The following is a 21,621-nucleotide window of genomic DNA, read 5'->3' on the forward strand; positions in this document are numbered from 1 at the left end:
TTATTAAGAAACAAGAGTGTAAAAGAGATTTATTACTGACTCCTGCCCGCTCATACATGGCTCATATTACACCCTAGTACATTAACTAGTCCATGTCCTGAGGCTGCAGCTTACTACAAAGTGTCCTATAAGAACAAGACACCAGACACCAGAAGGAGCCCAAAATCTGCATGTCCAGTCTTATTGTCATGATGGGGTATCATTGTCCATGTCCCTTGTTCCACATCTTCGTGCGCCTCCCAACAAGGACTCCAGGAACTAATCTGGTTCTGTTACACACTGCTCCACTATTTCTCGTAGATTTGGGTTTTCCATTGCTGCCGACACTCGTTCCTTATCGTTTATCTGTTTATTAACTTGAGATAAAATAGGAGTCATTAATACAAGGAATTTACAAAACCACAAGGTTAACAACAGGTGACAGATAGGGCAGTGTAAAGACAAAGGGGGAGATTTATCAGAAGTGTCTGAGGTAAAACTGTTCCAGTTGCCCATGGCAACCAATCAATTTATAAACAGCTGTGGGAAAACAAATGCTGAGCTCTGATTGGTTTCCATGGGCAACTAGAACAGTTCTGCTCTCAGACACTTCTGATCAATTTCCCCCAAAAGAGTTTTTAAGAGGATTGCCCCAAGTTCTAAAGTTATCCTCTAACTTAAAGTAGTTCTCGGATTTATTAAAATTCCAGCATCATGTGATCCTGGTCATGTGATGTCACACAGGTGCTTGGTTTTTTTAATATCCCTGGTCATGTGATGTCACACATGTGCTCGGCTCGTTATATCCCTGGTCATGTGATGTCACACAGGTGCACAGCTCATTATATCCCTGGTCATGTGATGTCACACTGGTGCACGGCTCATTATATCCCAGATCATGTGATGTCATGCAGGTGCACGGCTCATTATATCCCACATCATGTGATGTCACGCAGGTGCACGGTTCATTATATCTCTGGTCATGTGATGTCACACAGGTGTACGGCTCATTATATCCCTGGCCATGTCATGTCACACAGGTGCACGGCTCATTATATCCCAGATCATGTGATGTCACGCAGGTGCACGGCTCATTATATTTCTGGTCATGTGATGTCACACAGGTGCATGACTTTTTATATCCCTGGTCATGTGATGTCACACAGGTGCTTGGTTTTTTTAATATCCCTGGTCATGTGATGTCACACAGGTGCTCGGCACGTTATATCCCTGGTCATGTGATGTCACACAGGTGCACAGCTCATTATATCCCTGGTCATGTGATGTCACACTGGTGCACGGCTCATTATATCCCACATCATGTGATGTCACGCAGGTGCACGGCTCATTATATCCCACATCATGTGATGTCACGCAGGTGCACGGCTCATTATATCCCACATCATGTGATGTCACGCAGGTGCACGGTTCATTATATCCCACATCATGTGATGTCACGCAGGTGCACGGCTCATTATATCCCACATCATGTGATGTCACGCAGGTGCACGGTTCATTATATCTCTGGTCATGTGATGTCACACAGGTGTACGGCTCATTATATCCCTGGCCATGTCATGTCACACAGGTGCACGGCTCATTATATCCCAGATCATGTGATGTCACACAGGTGCACGGCTCATTATATTTCTGGTCATGTGATGTCACACAGGTGTACGGCTCATTATATCCCTGGTCATGTGATGTCACACAGGTGTACGGCTCATCATATCCCTGGTCATGTGATGTCACACAGGTGCACAGCTCATTATATCCCTGATCATGTGATGTCACACAGGTGCTTGGGTCATTATATCCCTGGTCATGTGATGTCACACTGGTGTACGGCTCATCATATCCCTGGTCATGTGATGTCAAACAGGTGCACAGCTCATTATATCCCTGATCATGTGATGTCACACAGGTGCTTGGGTCAATATATTCCTGGTCATGTGATGTCACACAGGTGCACAGCTCATTATATCCCTGGTCATGTCATGTCACACAGGTGCTTGGGTCATTACATCCCTGGTGATGTGATGTGATGTCACACAGGTGCTCGGTTCATTATATCCCTGGTTATGGGATGTCATACAGGTGCACGGCTCATTATATCCCTGGTCATGGGATGTCATACAGGTGCACGGCTCATTATATTCCTGGTCATGTGATGTCACACAGGTGCTTGGCTTGTTAAATCCCTGGTCATGTGATGTCACACAGGTGCTTGGGTCATTATATTCCTGGTCATGTGATGTCACACAGGTGCACGGATCATTATATCCCTGGTACTGTAAAGTCATACAGGTGCGTGCACCGTCCGTTACATCACATGGCTCTGATTACCCTCTGTGATATAACGAGCCGTGCACCAAAGTGACATCACATGACCAGGGGCAAATCCCTATCAACGGGCTTAGTTCCAATTGTTTTTCTACCTTTATACCTCATGCACCTTGTACTCTATATTACAGTAAATAGATCAATAATCCACCAGGAAGCCAACTCTATTTTTGGCTAGGTTATAATGGGTCTCAAACTCTAAATAAGATTTAAAGCAAAACCTGTCACCAGGAATGTAATTATTAGCTGGTGGCAGGTTACAATAGCCAATGCCAGCATTCTGAATCATTTCATTACTTTATAAATCTTTATTTCAAATTACCAGGCTCCCTGCTAGCAGTGTGTGGCGAGTCCTGCGGCGGAAGGAGGAATGGGGGGTGGGAGCTGGGGCTATGTGGATGAGGGAGAGCAGCCACAGCCTTTTGTGTCTTAGTCTCCTCATGCATTTTTCCTCTAATTCGTACCATTTCCCTCCCTCCCCAGTCTGCTCAATGCACATTGCACAGGAATGAGGAGACACAGGCTGCAGCTGATGTTCCCCTCCCCCCTTCCCACCCAGGACTCATCACACGCTGCTGGCAGGGAGACAGATAATGTGAAATAAAGTTTTATAAACTAATGAAATTATACAGAATGCTGACAAAGGCATTTTTAAAATCAGCATAGAATAGGATAGCATAGACCATGGGAACCTGTCACCAGCTAAAAATTACATTCCTGGTGACAGGTTCACATTAAATAAAGGTCAATAAGGTCAACGCTATAGACTTTACATTTATAAAACCTACAAAGCTCCCCTTGTCCTACACTCATCTCTCAGATACTGAAAGCTGTCTTATTGGAAAAAAAAAGAGCATGAACTTACTATCCTCCTCCGTCGAGTGCGTCCCTTCGGAAATATAGATCTCCAGCTGAAACAGAAGAAGGACATGAACTCACCCACTGCAGGAGAGAGTGGGATCAAAGAAGCAACACATAATAGCAGGTACAGGTCTGGCACAATGTAGGACATTGTTTGCGAATGGATTATATGACACTAACTTCCCACAGAAACCACTGCAAATGTGCAGGTCAGGACTTTACCAGAGTGTCTGGAAGAGTGAGGAATGCAGAAAACCTGCCAGATATCCCTGAGGTCCAAACTATCCTGCCAGGACTGTGGGTGTGTGAAACCAGGATTTGTAATTTATTCCTCTGCCGCACAATGTGCTGAAGACATCAGCATTGAAGAGGTTAAACGTTCTGGGCGCAGAGATGGCAGTCACTGGTATTACCAGTATAAGATTACAATGTGCTGCCATCTGGCGGACAATATGTATCATTACACTCAGTGGGGGAGATTTATCAGAAGTGACAGAGCAGAACTGTTCTAATCAGAGCTCAGCTTTTATTTTCACACAGCTGTTTATAAAATGAAAACTGAGCTCTGATTGGTTGCCACGAGCCCTTAGAACTGTTTTGCTCTTAAATACTTCTGATAAATCTCCCCCAATATGTTTGACTTTCTATAGTGGTCTTTGCACATTACACTGGGAGCAGTGGCATTGGGGGGTCTAAACAGATCATTAACCCCTTCATGACCAATGGTCAGTTGGTGCCCGAATGTCCAGGTCAATTTTCGACATTCTACTATGCGCTTTTTGTAAATGGCGATATCTCTAGGAAAAGCTTTACATATTTTTTTCTTTATAAAATTTGCCAATAATTGACTACAAATGTGAAAAAATAATCTTTTTTTTGGTCATTTTTCTGATTAAAGTATTTTTTTTTAATAAGTAGTAACTTTTACCAAAATATGTTATAAACATGTACAGCATTATTTCATCACTATTTCAAAGGTTTAGCTACAGATGCAGAGGGTGCATGTACTTCTGCAAAGTTAAAGTGAAATTCTCCTGCACCTTCTTTTATATTCTGCCTTCAGCTTAGAGGCTGGAGGGAGCACACTTCACACCTATATCTCCAGAACCCTAACACCTATCCTGTTCAAGGCCTAACCTATCCCCATATACGTTGTGGTGTGGAGATACCGTGGTTTTGTCCAACTATGGATTGTGCTGAGGCCCAGGAACAGCGCACATTGATGTGAAAGCTAGACTGAGGCTAACCAAAAGGATAGTTACCAACTACAGCCAGTGAGCTTGAACTTTTAGAGAAAGCAGGAAGCAGAGTGGTTGTGGATTAGTGAAATAGATATGACTTTTTTAATTTATTTTAGATTATCTGCTGTTTGACTGCACGCTTCAACAAAAGTTAAAATGTACCCCAAAATGGTGCCCCTGAAAAATATAACACCTCAAAGCAAACACAAGCCTTAATGGCCCTTAGAATAGAGAGAAACAAAAAATACACACAAAATCCAATGGTGAGAGAGGCCGGAAAACTGATGACATTATAGATTCACACAGTGGACATGTCTGAAGAAGACAGATAACATAGATGAAACAGTGAACAGTGTGGAGGAGGGCGAGATAGTGATAAGGAAGACATAGGGTACTATAGAGTGCATCACCTATAGTGTGTGATACTGTAGTAGGGTTGTGCTGCAGGTCTCTGCACATCAGGTACATGGTAGCACCTCTGTACTGGGACAATACATAGCAAGACCCAACAATAATGTTCCTTACTACTGTACTCCTTCAGAAAAATCTGCCTCATAATCCGTCTCGCATTTAGTCTGTTGCCAGTGGCGTAACTTGAAGCTGATGGGCCCCAGTGCAAAGTTTGTGCCAGGCCCCGACTATAATGTGGGGTTTATAGTGTTAGGCTGTTCATATGGGAAAGTGACATCTTATGGGCCCCCTAAGCCTCTCGTGCTCAGTTGCGAGCGCACCCTCTGCACCCCCTAAAGTTATGCCCCTGTCTGTTGCCGATTATTTCTGCTCAATGAAAGAAAAATGACATGATCCATCTACAAGCATTATAAACTCCCAGAGAAACCAATAGGATCATTTGGAAAAACACTTGGAAAAATCCCATAGCAGATTGTCCAGTAAGAAAGGAATGATGATTTACCTTATGCTTAAAAGAAAGGCACCTCTGCAGCTTTACTCTCAAACACAGACCTGCAAATCAGGAGACACAAAAAAACTCCTGTTATTCAGATAAAACTAGTATGAGAAACCTACAACTACACCTGTATAGTATATAACCGACATATTACGGCACATATATTAAAATTATACAAACATTCATAAATGTATGTTTGTGTTCACACTAGGTTTTCTTTTGTTGAGTTCTTGTTGCTTTTTGAAAATCAGAAAAACCGGAGAAAATAATCTTAAAAAAAAAAACCTGACATCATAAATGTTCATGTATTGCATTTTAAATAAAAAGAATAAAAATATACAAGTATTTTCACATGCCAAAGAATTTTAAACCAAATTAAAGTAAACCTTTACCAATCAGCCTGCAGCAGATTTATCATCATCTGAACTTGCTGCAATTAATATTTTAATGCTGCCTTCGTACAATCTTGCGCAGCCTGCGGAAACAGGCCTGTGTGTTGGCGTGATCCCACGGACTTGCACATGAAGGGAGTCCTTGCATCAGTACTGCAGTGCTGGCACTATACTAACTTTTACAGAATTGCCACTGCAGTACGTCCAGCTGATGGGGAGTCCTTGCATCATATTTCTGTATATGTTCTGTACAAGGTGTGACGTCTGTAGATCGTGTTAACATACAGGCCCGTTTCCAAGTGTAGGCAGCCGAAGATGTACATACCCCATCACGCTCCACCTTGTTGCATAGAGGGATCCTACCAGTCATTCTTTAAATCTACATTTTTCCATTTTAATAAATGTCTACTGTGGGAAGACTATTGAAGTCATCTTGTGGAACTTAGGTCTGTTTACATATATTAGATGCCATCAATTCAAAATGCTCAAATCAGCATCTTCAGGAATATCAGTTTTCATAAGTGGCACCTAAAGATGTTACCTGGCCATGGCCCCTTTACCTGCAGGTGATAGGGCGCACCGTACAGAGGACCCCCGAGTAGACGCACGGCATAACTCAAAATTTTAACATTTCTGACTCTTTAACAAGTGTAAGACACAGGACATCTTACTGACGTTATACCACCCAGCACTATGAGAGTTGTAGTACGGGTTCCTCTAACAGGTTATAGGATCCTGGACTAGTGTTGAAATAAGCAGGAAAAGAACATGACACCAGGACACGGCTGAGTGGCTCAGGTCTGGATCCAGTTACACAGAAGCAGGATCTGTACAATGCTGAGTAATATCAATCTGAAGGACATAACACAACCTATTCATGATATCATATGGAGGTCATGTATAAGGACCCTTCTCCCGCTGATAGCGCACACACAGAGGGCAGCACAGGACAGGAGCTAGTTACCCCTTTTCTGTACTAAAGCAACTCTTATCAGGTCTGTTCACATATATATTAAATGCCAACAGTTTTTTTTTAACTTCATATCAGCATCTTTACACCAGTTTTACCATCCGTTGTGCTGATATAAAGATAAAAAAATCTGCAGGTAACTGTGAACAGACCCTTAGTGAATATTAACATGAAGGACCATGGTAAATGCTTCCATATCTCTGTAGACATATACATATAACACCAGCAGAACCAGGTGTAGACCTAGTGAAGAATAAGTAAATGAGACGTTACAAAATGTACACAGCCTCCGATGAACACAGGCACAAGAGTGGTGACATCACCGAGGCCAGAGACAAGCTACAGAGGTCAAGGAAGCTCATCAATTCCGGCACACCACCAAAATTACCATTTCATAATTTATAAATTATAATAATCACTTAAATCTCGGAAAACTCAAACTCCCGGATTTGCAGTGCAGACGGTCACTTCCTATGGACATACGCAGGTGAGTAGTTCTCAACCACCAATGTCAGGCCTCAAGCAACGTTCGTGTGCATGTGTCTGCGTACATGAGGCCCTAGACTGTATATAAGGAACACAGATACTGAATTTAATTATTTTTCTTACAACTAGCTCTCACGTGTCACGTTTTTGGTCTATGTGTATACTGTAATAGACATGCACTACTCTAATATGTGTCTAGAACCAACTTAAAGGGGTTTTCCCACAAAACAAATTAGGCTGTATCACCGAGACCTCCACCGATCAGCCTGGGCCTAACTTGTTTTGCAGGAAAACTCTTTAAGGACAATTTTGTCTTAGGCCACTTTCACACTTGCGTTGCAAACCGTCTGATCAGGGTTGGGTCAGTGATAAACTGACATTTTTCATCAGAGTTCAATCAGTTTTCAGTCAGAGTTTGTTCAGTGTCTCCATTTTTCAATGCATTTACAATTCAATTAAAATGTGTTTTTCACGCGCAGATAACGCACATGAAAAGGACTCAGGACTGAGCTCTATCTTTTCTATGGCAATTGATGCATGAAACGCATTGCACTTGTGTCTCCATAGACTTGTATGGTGCCTTTTTCACGCGTGTGACTTGCAAAAGTAGAGCATGCGTGTTTAAAAAAAAAAAACAAGTGTGTGCGAGGAAAAAAATACAATTTTGAAAAAGCCCATTGATTACAATGCAATGCAAGTTCTGCACGTCAAAGGCACCCGTGTGAAAAATGCAAGTGTAAAAGGGGCCTTAAAGCTTCTTGGTCTAATGGAAGATGAGAAGAGTCACGCTAGGATGTCCTTCTTTTCATCCCTGTGACTGTTCATTTATATGAAGCAGTCCAAGATCTTTTTCTATGTAATACTGAATCTCTTGGACTATAGAAGGACATCATTGTGATCCTTATCAGTGGTTGTTGGTTACTTGTCCTAAATCCTCATGGAGGGTTCCTTCACACAACCAGTATCCCTCTTACCAATAAGCGTGGCCAGGGAGCAGTGTGGGACAGTGGGGGTGAACTTGATGATCACCAAGAAGCATTCATCATCCAGCTCCTCTACAGTCACACAGCTCTCTGACACAACCTCCAGGTCTTCTAATGTGCTTGGCTTCTCCGGATCCCGAATGCTTCGGATTATATCTACGGAAACAAGAAGAATACCATTCTTATAACACAGCATTTAAAAACTGGTGGGCAACATCTGTTTGCTAGTTCCACAAGTGCTGTGCAACGGCCCTGCTTGAGCTGGTTCACAACTGGATGCCGATTTCCTGCTCATGATATTTCTGTTTGTACTTTATTTAATGCTGCGTCATTTTAGATCGTGGATCTCTAAATACTGGACTAAAAGAGGATACACATGCACCTTACAGGACTATAGAATGTTGAGAAATTTGGATTCAATTTATAGGCATCAATTCTACAAGGACTGTCATGGAGGAGGGGAGTTAGGACAGTATATATTGCACCTGTCCTAGATTTTAGTATACTGCGATTTGGGAATTCATGCTTTATACTTGTTTTTGGAGCATACCACTGAAATTTCGAGTTTTATATTGTATTTGTTTAATTTCTGCCTAAATTGTACACATCAGCTGTGCAGAGTTGAATGGGTGCTAACTGCCATAAAGCCTTTCGCCCACAAGTAAGTTGGGTCTGAGTGCTTGTGGGATTTCCTGGACCGAACCTAGAATTGAAGGGCGAGAAGTCATTTAATGTTTACTTCTTGTGATTATTTGCTCCCTTATTACAATCAAAGGTCCAGGCCTGACTACGGGTCTGACACCAATAAGGTCGGGACTACTATGCCAGATGTGGACCTGAGGCATTAATGGCACCTAAAGACATCTGTATGAACCCGGGCACCACCATGAGGGGACACAGCACAACTCCAGAGTTTTTAAATATATAAGTCTTTTTTCACTATAACTTGCAGCATGATGGGAGTTGTAGTACAGGTCATATGATCCTGGAAACAGGAAGAGAACAGGACACCAGGACAGGGCAGAGGTCCTCCGGTCCTGGGTCCTTTTCCATAAAGACAGGAGCTTTTATACACATATATGTATATATATACATGATCCCTAAAGGAGACAGCACACCCTGTATAATACTGTCATATCACATGGAGGTCATGTAATATCAGGTCACATGACCGTAGTATAAGTACCGCCCCCCTCATAGCGCACACATAGGGGGCAGCAGCGCGGGGGCCGGTTACCATACACTTCCAGGGCGCGCTCCTCCATGACCCGGTTCCGTCCCTTGGATCCGCGGCGGAGAGCTGACAGCAGCCCGGAGAGCAACTCCATACCAACTCCGCCCACCCCGCTCACGTCACGCCACCTAAGAGCCAACCAGCGGCCCGCGGTGACGTCATCGTTCCGCCTGACCTGTGCGGTCACGTGATCGCGAGACAAGATGGCGCCGCCCGGGTCAGGTGTGGGTAGGCCGTAAACAGGTCGAAATCACGGGGATGAATTGAGGCAGGTAAGTGATCACAAAGCCCCCGGTAAACGGTTGGGTTGTTACTGTAGAAGAGGTATGTGCCCTCCTGCTATCCGTACCAAAGAGAAAAGGGAAAACTAGAGCCTATCTTTATTGTAACCAATCAGATTTCGGCCCTGATTTTAGTATCCCCTCCCCCATCCATAGCGTCCCGGCCGTTTATCCCCATAGGGAGCGTTCACACCTTCGCTGTTTCAGATGCAGTTTTTATTGTGCAAACCAGGAGTGGAGTGAGAAAAATAGGAGAAACTGCTTTTTTCAATAATATATTGTTACCCTCTACGATCCACACTTGTTTTTGGCTTCAAAAACTGCATCTGGAAACCTGATCGTGTGAATGCACCCTTAGTGACCAAGCCAGTATTTGTAATTTTCCCCAATAAAAATGATAATGTTTTTATTTTCCTGTATTGTGCCCGTGTTAGGACTGATGATTATTTATAGATTTTAATGGCTCCATTTTCACATACTTGTAACTTATGGATTACAATTGATTAACTTAATAACATTAAACATTAACACTGTTATTGGCTTGTTACATGATACATTTACAGTGTTTCCTGTGCAGAATGAAAAAACAATCTTTACTCTCCGGGTTGTTCCGATTACAGTGATACTAAATATCTATGTATTTCTGATAAAATCACTATTTAGGGCCAGCTCCCATCTGCATTTTGGATCTCATCTGTTAAAAAGCTGATACTTTTATATTAATGTATCCATCCAGACATCTGTTTAAACTACAATCAATTTAAAAAAAAAACAACAAAACTGCAAAATGCAGATGGGAATTGGCTCCTACAAAAAGGAAAAATTGTATTTTACATTTTATTTTTTTTAGTGTTTGAGCTGTTCATGGGCCTGGGTTTTACACAACTAGTTGTTGTTTGCGTTGATAACATTGTTTTTTTTTTTCTTCTACTTTTTATTGTGCTTTTTGGCAGGTAGAGGCACTAAAAAATTTAAAAACTAGCATTTTCTGGGTAGCTTACTTTTTTAATTTAAAGGAAATCTACCGTCATAATCCAACATGATAAACCAGGGACACTTACTCAAAGATCCAGGCTCAGTATGGTGAAGTGTCCTTGGTTTATCATAATGGATTTTCTTCAATCATATAATGTGTATACAGGCAGTCCCCTACTTAAGGACACCCGACTTACAGATGACTCCTAGTTAAAGACCCCTCTGCCCACTGTGACCTCTGGTGAAGCTCTCTGAATGCTTTACTATAGTCCCAGACTGCAATGATCTGTTGTAAGATTTTATTGATAAAATAGTCCCATTACAGCAAAAAATTTAGAAACTCCAATTGTCACTGGGGCAAAAAAAATTTTTTTTGTCTGGATATACAAATATATACAATATACAGTTCCGACTTGCATACAAATTCAATTTAAGAACAAACCTATGGAACCTATCCTGTACGTAACCCGGGGACTTCTTGTAGTTGGAGCTTGTTGTAGACGACAGGTTTTTTTGTTTCCACCATGGGACTCTCAGATTTCATCGCTTCATAATGCTCTGCGATACTGCTACAGTATATTGTATTGTGTTAAACACTGTCATCTGAAGGGATATTGCTACATGGAAGTCCCAAAGCATCTGGTTGCCATAGGATGAGAGAAAGCATTTGGATTACATGGTTAATACTGTGCACAGGATCTAATGAGTTATAAAAAGCAGATCCCTAGCAGTCAAAAACCCTGAGCAGCTGCTTTACCCTGCACAGGAGGTCTGAAATATACTTAGATTTGGGCACTGTAAAAACATGTGTAAGCGTTTACTAATGGTTAATTGTATCCCCTCTGGAGTAACAGTTTATCAGTATCTCTACTTAAAACTCTGCTTACATTGTGCTGTTCCTCTATTATTCCTCTTCTAAATGTTTGCATTGGTTGTAGGACCACCCATATGACTCGCCATCACAGAAATTCTTCTCTTAGAACTATCATGTGAAATGGTCTCTTCTGCCATAACCATAGGAGGATTTATACTATGTACTGGTGTCAGATCCAGAAGGAAGATATGCATGAAGCATGTGGCTTAAATGTAGTTTTATTGGAAATTTTTTTTTTTACAACTTTAGGCCGAAAAAATTACAGTTTCAGTGATAAAATGGAGCTTAGTGTCCTTCTGGATCCTTCTATAACTCGAGAAGACTGGACTGAGCGGCCGCTGAAGGTGTCCTTGACCAGACTCAAAAACCTCACCTTATGTAGCCTTCTACCAGGAGGAAGACTATGCCTCGATGTCTTCACCTCTGGGACAGTCCGTGGCACTCGTACCCAGCTGGATGGACCGTTCACTCAGTAAGACCTTAGATGATATGATATTTTATATGAAATGGACAGTGGCCTTGAAATACTGACAACATATATCCACCGCTTATGACTTGTATAGTTGATTAAAAATGGCTCATTCTCCACTTGTCAGGCTCCTCTCACTCCTCCCTGCATTTATCATTCCCTTTAAAGGTAACCTACCATCCAAATCCAGCCTTGAACCAGGGACTCACCCTGCTCCCTTTCCACTGTGTGTGCTGCTCTATTGTGAGAATAAAGCAACCAGCCGGGGGGGGGGGGGGGGGGGGGGGGGGGGGGTTGGGGGCCTTGAAACACTTTAATAGCCTGTTAACCTACAGCACAGAGGGCATCTGGTAACGGTCCATTAGCATAGCTTTAACATTGATTTTAGAAGGAAGGAGGCCATGGAAAACAAATAGTAGATTACAACAGTCACGACACCTGGATCTTCTATGAGTGTGTGTCCCTGGCTTATCATGCTTGATGTTGATGCTAGATTTCCTGATAACATCAGTACACAGTTGCTTCCCATGGAAGTCCATGGAGTTGGAAGGGGGAGGAATAGGATGGAGAAACTGCAATGGGAAAATCACAAACACCTACAGTTGCTGCTGCTTTTAGTAAGGGTTCTATTTCACCTCCTTGATTCACATTAGGGGGTGCAGTGAATGGGAGACATCACAGTAGTTACACACCAGATACAATAGTCTCCATACACCACCTGTAAAAATTTAAATTTTAAATTAGGTTAAATGTATGTATGGTTATAAATAATTTCCCCTGACATACACATGACACCTTAAAATGTATCTGTTACGATGCACATAGCATTTGCAAACCTCTCAAAATGGATGGACCCTAGTGTACCCCACATTTGTACAGCGGTATAATTTGACTTTGGGCTATATATATGCTGTCAGATATAACCTGTGATACTTTTTTCCCCAGATTTTTATGGGAAGATGATACCTGTAATGAGTCTGTGCTGGATCGGAGCCCACGTCTCCTGACTCTTGGTCAGAACAATGACATATGTGTCTATGACGTGTGTAGTGAGGATGCACAGGTGACTGTGACTTCTCTCTGTGATCAGGACACCTTGAGAGAGCTCTGTGCAGAGAATCATGTTTGTGAGTATGAGTCCGCAGTAACAATGAGAGCACATTGATTTCTAACAGTTTTTCAGGTTTACCGTTTTCTGCTAAAATTTCAGTTGTTGATGTCCCCATTGATTTTTCATACCAATGACCTATGTGATGAGTGGGGGTCCTACAGTCAGGCCCTGCACTGATTAGCTATGGTGGTAGCCTTCCGGCACCAGAACTTGTAAAGTGGATGCATCCAGATGCAAAAGGCTCAGTTCACTATACAGTGGCTATGCAGAGGAACTGCAACTAAGCTCCTTTTCAGCTTCTGAAACAGCAGATTGGTTTGGGTCAGGCCCCGAATATTCTTGAAAACCCTTTTAAGTCCAGGTCCAAATAGGGTGTAGCAACAGTAGGTTAGGCCTTAGGCTTACCTGCTGCAATGTACAGTACCAGTAGACTAGCAGAGGTTTTACGAAATCTCATCTGCCTGCTAAAACAACCCACAAGATGGATCCATTTGTCCCGCATAGTGTCTATTTATTTCACCGTAGCTGTAAAGGGTTGAAAGCAGCGGGATACCTGCTGTAATGTGTGGACCTTGATCTAAAGATAGAAGCAGGAGTAGAGAATGGATATGGATTGTTCTTCCAGACAAAGCGCCCCTCTTTTTTTGTATTTAGTATTACAGCTCATCTCTATCCATTTGTATATGACTGAACTGTACAATCAGCCCCTAGGCAAGAGTACTACTTTGTTAGTTTTCTGAAATCCCAATGTTTTAACTAGTTTAATTAGCCCTCATACACACGGACTTTGGGGGACGTATATGCGTCGTATGTACGCCCACCCTAGGCCGGCAATGGGCGCAACCCGCTATATGGAGCGGTACAGTGCCGCACATGTGCGGCACCAGTCCGTAGCCGGGAGAAAGACATGTCCTATCTTTCCCCGGAATACGGCGCCGTGCCCCATGTTTCTCTAGGGAGTGTGGCGGGGCGCCTCTCATCCCCTCCCTCTCCCCGGCGCCAACGTGTGCCCGCCGTGCTACATTACGGCGGGCACACATTACTGTGAATTTAGCCTTAACCTGTATGATTTTGCTTTTCTCAGGTATACCTTCCTTGCCCTCGGTTCACCTCCTGTCTCTTCATGACAAGGACATCTTCATTTTGCTCAGCAGTAGTGTCTTTGTGCATCTCTGCTATACCAGCAGTGACCAGAAGCCAAGCCTTGTGTCCTGCTTTTGCCTGGACCTGGACCCAGACACCACAGAGAACATCTCAGATGCATGTTTCAGACATGAAATCCTCTTTCTTCTCGACAGTTTGGGGTTTATTTGTATCCTTCATGTAAAACTGTGCTTTCACGTCAAATAATTGTAATAACTGTGTATAATCTGTTGTATCATAGAGGTTGTGGTTCCTTAACTTTTTCTCTCAGATGTTTTTGACACCCAAGATGGGTCACAAGTGGCTGAGATAGAACTTCCTATAAGGAATGATACTGATAAGGCAGAACCGCTGACAAGTATCCGTGTATCTCCTGATCTAGATCTGATTGTTGTGTCCTCCAGAAGTTCTTGCTTTCTTCCCTTGAGGTTAAGGGAACGTCTCAGGTAAAAATCTTTTTTGTTTGGTAGAATATATTGGGACAAAATATTTGGAATAATATTAAATGACTGCTCTTCTTGTCCAGGGAGAATATTCTACTGAGGCTACAGGCATGGCGTCAGGAAAAGAAATCAAGGATGTCATTGTCTAAAGAAAGTGCCGAATATTCTCTACAGATTGACAGGTGACCTTTACCCTGTAAAGTTTTATATGGGAGTCTTCACTTTGTGCTTTCAATCGTTCTAGTACTTTGAGTGAGCATTGGTAACTTGTTAGACAGCAGATGAGATCAGTAATAAGCCATTTAATAACCAGTGGGGGGGGTCGAAGGTCTTGGGTGGGCAAAATATATATTTATATATTTTTGTTTCATGTCTTCCCCTGTATCCCAGTATAAATGCTGTGGCTGAGGCTTGATTTTGCTTTCATGTTATCAAGCTTACTTTTGCAGCCCCATAAAGATTTAAAAAGCAGAAAATCATTGATATGGACCCCTGTTCTCATCATTAGTGAGGGGCCATTGGTCTCTACAGTTCAGACACTTAGCTCTCCTTCAGTAATTTTTCTTAGCTCCACTGGGTTTCCATTGTGTAATATAATATTTTAGGTAAATGAATACATCTTTGTGGCACATGCCAGCGCACAGCACTCTGGCTTCTTGCATTCAGTGATCTCACTGTTAACTTATTCTTTTTTTAGGTCATGGGATGCCATGTTATCATCGCTTCTAAACAAGACTAGCATCTTCTCAGAATTTCCTACTAGCTCACAGTCAAGAAACTTCTCCTCTGAAGCACCATTCTACTGGGCAGTAGTTGGAGGAGGTTGGGTAAAAGTCGTTAAGGGTGACATGGAGGATCCATTAATTCTCCACATCTGGTCCGTGTCCTCATATAGTGCTTTGTTCTATGTGCTGCAAAAAGAAGCGTGTGGCACCCTGGTGCACTGGGACCTGGATAGACAGTCTGTTACTTACCATGCTATTGGAAACGCTTTGTGTGTCTATAGCCCTGATGATGAAGCGTCTTTGGTGATCACAGGTAAGTTTATTAGATGTACTACCAGTAGTAAGTTTGCTCTTTTATAATTCATGCTATTTTTTAAGGGCAAAAAATGGGACCATGCAACAACCAGATCAATATGTTTAAGCCAACACACTATAACAAGAAAAGAATGTGTGTCACAGAGGCAATGTCCAAAATAAAGTGAATTATTCACAAAAAGCACACATGTCAAACAAGAAGAACACAGACGTTTAAAAACAATTAAAAATAGTACATAAATGCAACAACTGGCTGTATGAACCAGGTTGGGTTAAACAACCAAAAAGCTTCGGAACCTGGGGTGTGTCCTCATCTACCTTTACATGATAAGTTGCAATGTAAACAAAACTCGCCTCTAAGGAAGTTTGTCCTGTTATAACTCATGCTATTTCTGCCATTTTTACATTGTGAACATCGCCTCAGAGTGATAACTTCGAGTATAATGACTTCTCTCTGTGTCTTTTCTCTTCCAGACCGTGGCCTTTCTCTAGTCCTTTTTAAGGTGACACAATATGAGTTCCTGACCCGTTTAATGATTCATGGTAGTGCCAGTACTGCGGATGCCCTGTGCCACCTAAATAACTGGGATCGCTGCTCTGTACCTATTCACACACTAGAGGTAAATTAATGTGAAATCTTTCCCATCTCTCCGTTCTCTGGGATAGTATGTTATGTGAGTTTTGTCCTTTATCCTTTTTTACAGGCTGGCTTAGAGAACAGGCAACTGGATACAGTTGATTTTTTCCTGAAGAGTAAAGAAAGTATCCTGAGCTCTTTCGCCTCTGAGGGCAGTGGTGTCCAGTCTGCGATCTACCTCCGCAGTAAGTTGCAATTTTATTTATTATTATTAACAAATCGGTTGTCATAAAGCAAAATAGAGGCAAAACCATTGTTGGTTTGTAGATGTGTGAATTGCTAAAATGACCGATTCTTTCCCCACTTGTATAAAACAACAGTGAAGAGGAGCCACACGCATATATTCCCACTACACCTACCCATAAAAAAACATCGACAAGCTCTTCCCTTTGCCTCTCTAGCCGAAAATATCAGCTGATGTGTTTTACTTCAATCGGTCTCTTTTTGTTCCTGACTTTCTCTCGTATATTTTCCCACAGATGTGCAGGACCTCCTCCCAGCCCTGGATCTGCTCTGCTCTTACATCCATGACACAGACCAGGAGACACAGAGTAAACACTTCTCGGAGCAGCTGCTGCAGCTCACCCTCGGATTCCTCAACGCTCAGTTACTGACACTCTGTGATCTGCAGTCTGGTAGGTTGCTGCCTTTGTGAATTATCAGACAACCTCCTATAATCACCTTATTATGTTATTTTTACATAATTATCCAAGTTTCCTGAGATGTAAAGATGGGTAGGAATAGGACCTGCTATGAGTTTTGCAGCATGAGCAGTCGGATCACGCATGGCCATGTGTATGAGCCCATCAAAATATATGTTTGTGTTTTATCTGGTAAATAAACAGGTAGCATATGGATAAAATTTGATATTTTGGCATAATATGGACAAAATAAATTCCATGGACATCTGTCCATACCAAGACAACTTATAAGTTAAACTGTCCATGAAGTCAGGAATACTATTAAATGCAGAAAAATATGTACTTGACTGGTATATTCATATAAATATATATAAGCATATAATCCACCACTCAAGTACTGATGCCCTGGTGGTCCCTTAGATCTGTTTTAGCTGTCCTACAGCGTTCATGTCTGCCAGCATTTTACTACTATAGCAAATCACAGAACTGTTTTAAATTACTATGAAAGGTTAGAAAAAAATGAGTGACTGAAAGCACATCTTGAAGGTAACTTTAGGATTTTCTTACTTACACTTGGCTGCGCTCTTCAGGCGCGTCTCCTGCACCATTTAAGCAGTGCTCAAGCGCAGTAACACCTGTTCCGCTGCCGGTGACGCGCCTGCTGCAGGGAAGTTCTGCGCATGCACAGTAACTCCCATTCGACTGCCGGCAGCAGTGAGCTCTACTCTTGGGCAGTCTCCCCATATCTTCTCCCAGCAGAAGAACAGACTGGAGCGCGTAGAGGTGGGTCTGCAGTGACTAGTGGATGCGTTAAGTAGCCTTCACCTCAAGAGCCCCCAGTAGCCTCTGAAATTAATTAGCATAACTAAGTATTAAAGAAGAAAGTAGATTCCCCCTGGTACATTTTCTTTGATAAATTCCCCCAAATATGTCTGTGTGTGTCCTTTGCCTAGAGCCGGACCAGGATCTAGAACAATGCTTGGATATTCTGACCGGTTACATTACTAAGCTTCGACCTTTCATGAAGAAGTATCAGAAGCAGCAGCCACTACCTGTGAGGACCTCGTGTCCTGAGAGAAGACATAGAGCGTGGGAGAACATGCCTGTAGAGGTAACGTGACTGTCAGATAATTTACTTGGATCTTTTGTTTTTTTCCTTTAGTATCCCTTATGTTTGTGCATTTTTTCTCTTTTTAAGCTCATTATTTCTGATGCCATTCTGACAAATTGCATTCCTGAAGCCCAAGCCTTCCTACGAGAAAAGGGCCATCACCCTTCCAGCTTGGCTTGGTTGAAAAGGGAAGGTTTGAAACTAGTTTACAAACGTCTTAAAGAGGCTTGTGTGTCAGAGGCTCGACAGCTTCTACAGAACTTGGTGAGTAATGTTTCCCATGTTTCTTTCCTTTTATAACACTATATTTACTTGTTGCAGGCCATCCTCTTCATGGCTGGAAAAAACTCAATTATGATTTTTAGATTTCTATTTCTTTATGTGTTATTAATCCCATGATGCCTATGCACAGCAGCCATTGATGAACACAAACATCTCTCCTAACTGATACCATAAGTATTCAGAGGCATAGTCTCGCTGCTACTAAGCCACCATTTATCATACGTTCGATGGTGCCCCTGCCTCCAGGTCTGACCTGGCATGGAATAGCACCCTAACCTTTGACTGAACAGGCGCAGGCTTCAGGCAATACACAGGTGCAGGGCAGGAACCTAATCTCCCAATGATTGCACCCACCTTCACACACCTTGGCTTAATTGGAGGAAATGGGCACAACTTCTAGCCCTGATAAATGAAGAAGAAATATGGGTTAAAATGTGATCAAATCTGTCAATCTTTTACAATTTATCCCCTTTAAATCTGTATATTTCAGGGCTACTCTATATGGGATGAGTTTCATCGCATATGTCTGCACACGTCAGATCTCACAATACGGACACTACTGGTGGGTATATTTTACAGCTGTCTTGCGAGGTTGCACTTGAGGATGACTGACCCAGGACTGTCTTCTTTTAGGTTTATTTGCTCCAGAAAGAAGGGCTTCTTTCAGAACAGAAAATAAGAGCAGTTAATACGGTGTGCAAGCTTGAGGAACTGAGTAGTCAGACCACTGAAAAGAGGGACAATGTGGATAACTCCAGGTAATAATCTTGTGCTGCAGTATTGTACAATAGAGTCTGTTACATCGACATTCATTGCTCACTGTGATATCTATTCCAGCTCTTCTTGGAGAATCTGTAGCACATCTCAGGAGGTGAAGGCACTACAAGATGTACTGAGTCCTGTAAGAGATGAGCCAGAGATTTTACTACTTGATTGGGCTAAGGACTGGGACACTGAGACACAAGAGTCCCTTTTGCTGCCCTGGAAGAAAGACACAGGTAAGGGATGAATATGTGTAGTTTGGGTGACTGATATAGCATTTAACCTGGAATCTGCTACAGCTTTTACACAGAGCAGAGGGGAGGAGCTGTGCAGCAGTTCAATGCGGAGGTCTCACAGCACAGCAAGGGGAGGAGACTTGCTCATTGCACAAAGTCCAGCTACAATCTTGGAATACAAATGCATTTTTTTAAAAACTGTATTTTATTAAAGTTTACACATTACACACAAAGTGTAATCAAGTCATATTCAGCATTCCACCATCACAAGTATACAAGCAGCACAAATGCATTTTTCACAGTCCTGCTACTAACAACACAGACAGAGGTATGGTTACACAGATCTCCAGGGCCAATACCGAGTACTGTTTGTTGTTTTACATAGTCAATCCATCATCAATCCATAAATTCCACAAAATGAAATCAATATGAAGCAGCAGCAAGAAAATTAGAGGGATATTACTATTAAACAAACTTATCACCTATCCAGAGATTAGCAGTTTGACCTTAATAATTTCTTGAGAACAGGGGATATCGACCTTTGTGATTCTAGCAGTGTAGCTGCTCCTTGACCATGATTCCCTTCACTTCTATGGAAGTGAACCGGTAGCAGGATACAGCCTTTAGTAGAAGTGAATGGAACGGTAGCCAAACAGGTACACCCCCGAACCATACGTACATACAGGGAACTCGGGAACCCCTGTTCTCAGACACCTTACCTGAACTTGTGGATCAGTGTTAAAATGTATTCATGGGGAAACCCCATTATAGTAAAAATCACATCTGATTTGTGTGGAAAGGCTCATCTGAGCACTAGATCTATAGCTTTTCTGTTTCTTCTATTTTTCTGTTTTATAAATAGAAGCATGTAATTAGCAGGCACAGGATTGGAGATGATAGATCCCTGTAAAATAACTCAGTGACCCCTATTGGTTGACCTTTTAACAGGTGATGTAGTTTTGTGTTGCAATGTTGATTCATAAGTCTTCCCTTCTGTTCTCACAGACCTGTCTGTTGTCAAACCCAAAATCCTTTGGCGCTATTTGACATTATGGCATGACTGGACAAGGATTGCATCATGGATTGAAAGCCGAGACGATGCCCAGAGAAAGGAAACCTTAGAGCGCCCCCTCTGGCCTCTCCTCAGCCCAGCAGTCATTGATGAGGATACCTTATGCTGCAGCTACATGAGGCAGAAAATACTGGATGCTTTATCAAGGTCTGTACAAAATTCCTAAGTGACTTGTCCCAAACCATTGTGCATTAGGTATATATTAGCTGTTTTATTTCTACGCTAAAGTCCCTTTTCTTTTTTTTTTTCTTGTGCAGGAGGAACATTTTTATTCCTTCTGAAGTGAGCGATTTTGAGCATCTTGTGGAACGTTTAGCTATAAATGGGGGATTGATGGATGCGGAAGGCGCTGATACAGGACATCCAGATCTTCATAACCGCTTTGTGGTCCTGTGTGTTGAGCGTGGTCTTCACTATCTGCTGTACAGTTATCTAGATCGTCATAGGTATGTTCTAGTAGATGTCAATTGTTGTATTGTATTCTACTACAGCGATGACATTCATGGATCTGTATCATATACTTTTGGATACTTTTGCAGATTAACTCCAGAAGTGTGTCCTGCTCTAACGAACACAACCTTACATGAGACTTACCCATGGTTTGGGTTCTTGGTGAATATTAGAAAATTAATTGAGAATACAGGTAAGATATAATAGTCCTTCCGTCTAGAATCGTAGTGTTTCCTACATGTCAGATTTTGGTTAAAAGTTATATTTCCCCACCAGATGCCGATCACATGTTCCAGGTCAGTCTGTCCAACGCCCATATGCTGATGCCCGGATGCCAGCCAAGTGTGAACAATATGCTCCTGGATGGGCATACGTTGCTGGCTCTTGCGACCATCATGTATGCTCCTGGTGGAATTGATGGGGTAATTCATGTCATTATTATATCTTTACTCTTTCTCTTTGATCTAGTTTACTAAAACTTTTTAATGTTGCTGCTTTCTTGACAACAGGTACTGAAGCAGAGTGAAGAGCCAAACCTTTGCCAATGGAACGTAGACCTTCCGTTATTGAAGATGGCGCTAACACCCTACCCCAAACTCAGAGCGGCCCTCTTCTCACAGCACCCATCTAACTGTGGATCCCCTTCTGATATTACTCTCTATCATCTTCTGCAGGTACAGTGAAAATCCTATAAAACT

At 42.3% G+C, this 21,621-nt stretch overlaps 2 protein-coding genes across 3 annotated transcripts in view; one reads left to right on the plus strand and one right to left on the minus strand.

The window, feature by feature from the left end:
• On the minus strand, positions 1–9,555 carry CIAO2A (cytosolic iron-sulfur assembly component 2A). Its single transcript, XM_072148772.1, has 5 exons — positions 9,400–9,555; positions 8,154–8,318; positions 5,338–5,387; positions 3,188–3,233; positions 1–356 (listed from the first exon to the last, which is right to left on the minus strand). The coding sequence occupies exons 1-5, from the start codon at positions 9,488–9,490 to the stop codon at positions 259–261; spliced, it is 450 nt and encodes a 149-aa protein (XP_072004873.1). The 5' UTR covers positions 9,491–9,555; the 3' UTR covers positions 1–258.
• The window catches only part of SPG11 (SPG11 vesicle trafficking associated, spatacsin), a 27,500-nt gene continuing 15,300 nt past the window's right edge, over positions 9,422–21,621 (plus strand). The window contains exons 1-20 of one of the 2 annotated variants that reach the window (XM_072148770.1): positions 9,422–9,668; positions 11,776–11,998; positions 12,941–13,122; positions 14,191–14,418; positions 14,521–14,695; positions 14,776–14,874; positions 15,390–15,730; positions 16,207–16,352; positions 16,437–16,554; positions 16,849–17,004; positions 17,964–18,121; positions 18,209–18,385; positions 18,894–18,965; positions 19,037–19,161; positions 19,241–19,401; positions 20,407–20,620; positions 20,731–20,919; positions 21,013–21,116; positions 21,200–21,345; positions 21,433–21,597. In XM_072148770.1, coding sequence (XP_072004871.1) covers positions 11,805–11,998; positions 12,941–13,122; positions 14,191–14,418; positions 14,521–14,695; positions 14,776–14,874; positions 15,390–15,730; positions 16,207–16,352; positions 16,437–16,554; positions 16,849–17,004; positions 17,964–18,121; positions 18,209–18,385; positions 18,894–18,965; positions 19,037–19,161; positions 19,241–19,401; positions 20,407–20,620; positions 20,731–20,919; positions 21,013–21,116; positions 21,200–21,345; positions 21,433–21,597 — 3,150 coding nt within the window. In that variant the 5' untranslated portion in view covers positions 9,422–9,668; positions 11,776–11,804. The remainder of the gene's footprint in view (positions 9,669–11,775; positions 11,999–12,940; positions 13,123–14,190; positions 14,419–14,520; positions 14,696–14,775; positions 14,875–15,389; positions 15,731–16,206; positions 16,353–16,436; positions 16,555–16,848; positions 17,005–17,963; positions 18,122–18,208; positions 18,386–18,893; positions 18,966–19,036; positions 19,162–19,240; positions 19,402–20,406; positions 20,621–20,730; positions 20,920–21,012; positions 21,117–21,199; positions 21,346–21,432; positions 21,598–21,621) is intronic. The other variant, XM_072148771.1, reaches the window with a different exon arrangement.

Source organism: Engystomops pustulosus, chromosome 4 (assembly GCF_040894005.1).
Source record: "Engystomops pustulosus chromosome 4, aEngPut4.maternal, whole genome shotgun sequence".
Taxonomy (NCBI): Eukaryota; Metazoa; Chordata; class Amphibia; order Anura; family Leptodactylidae; genus Engystomops; species Engystomops pustulosus.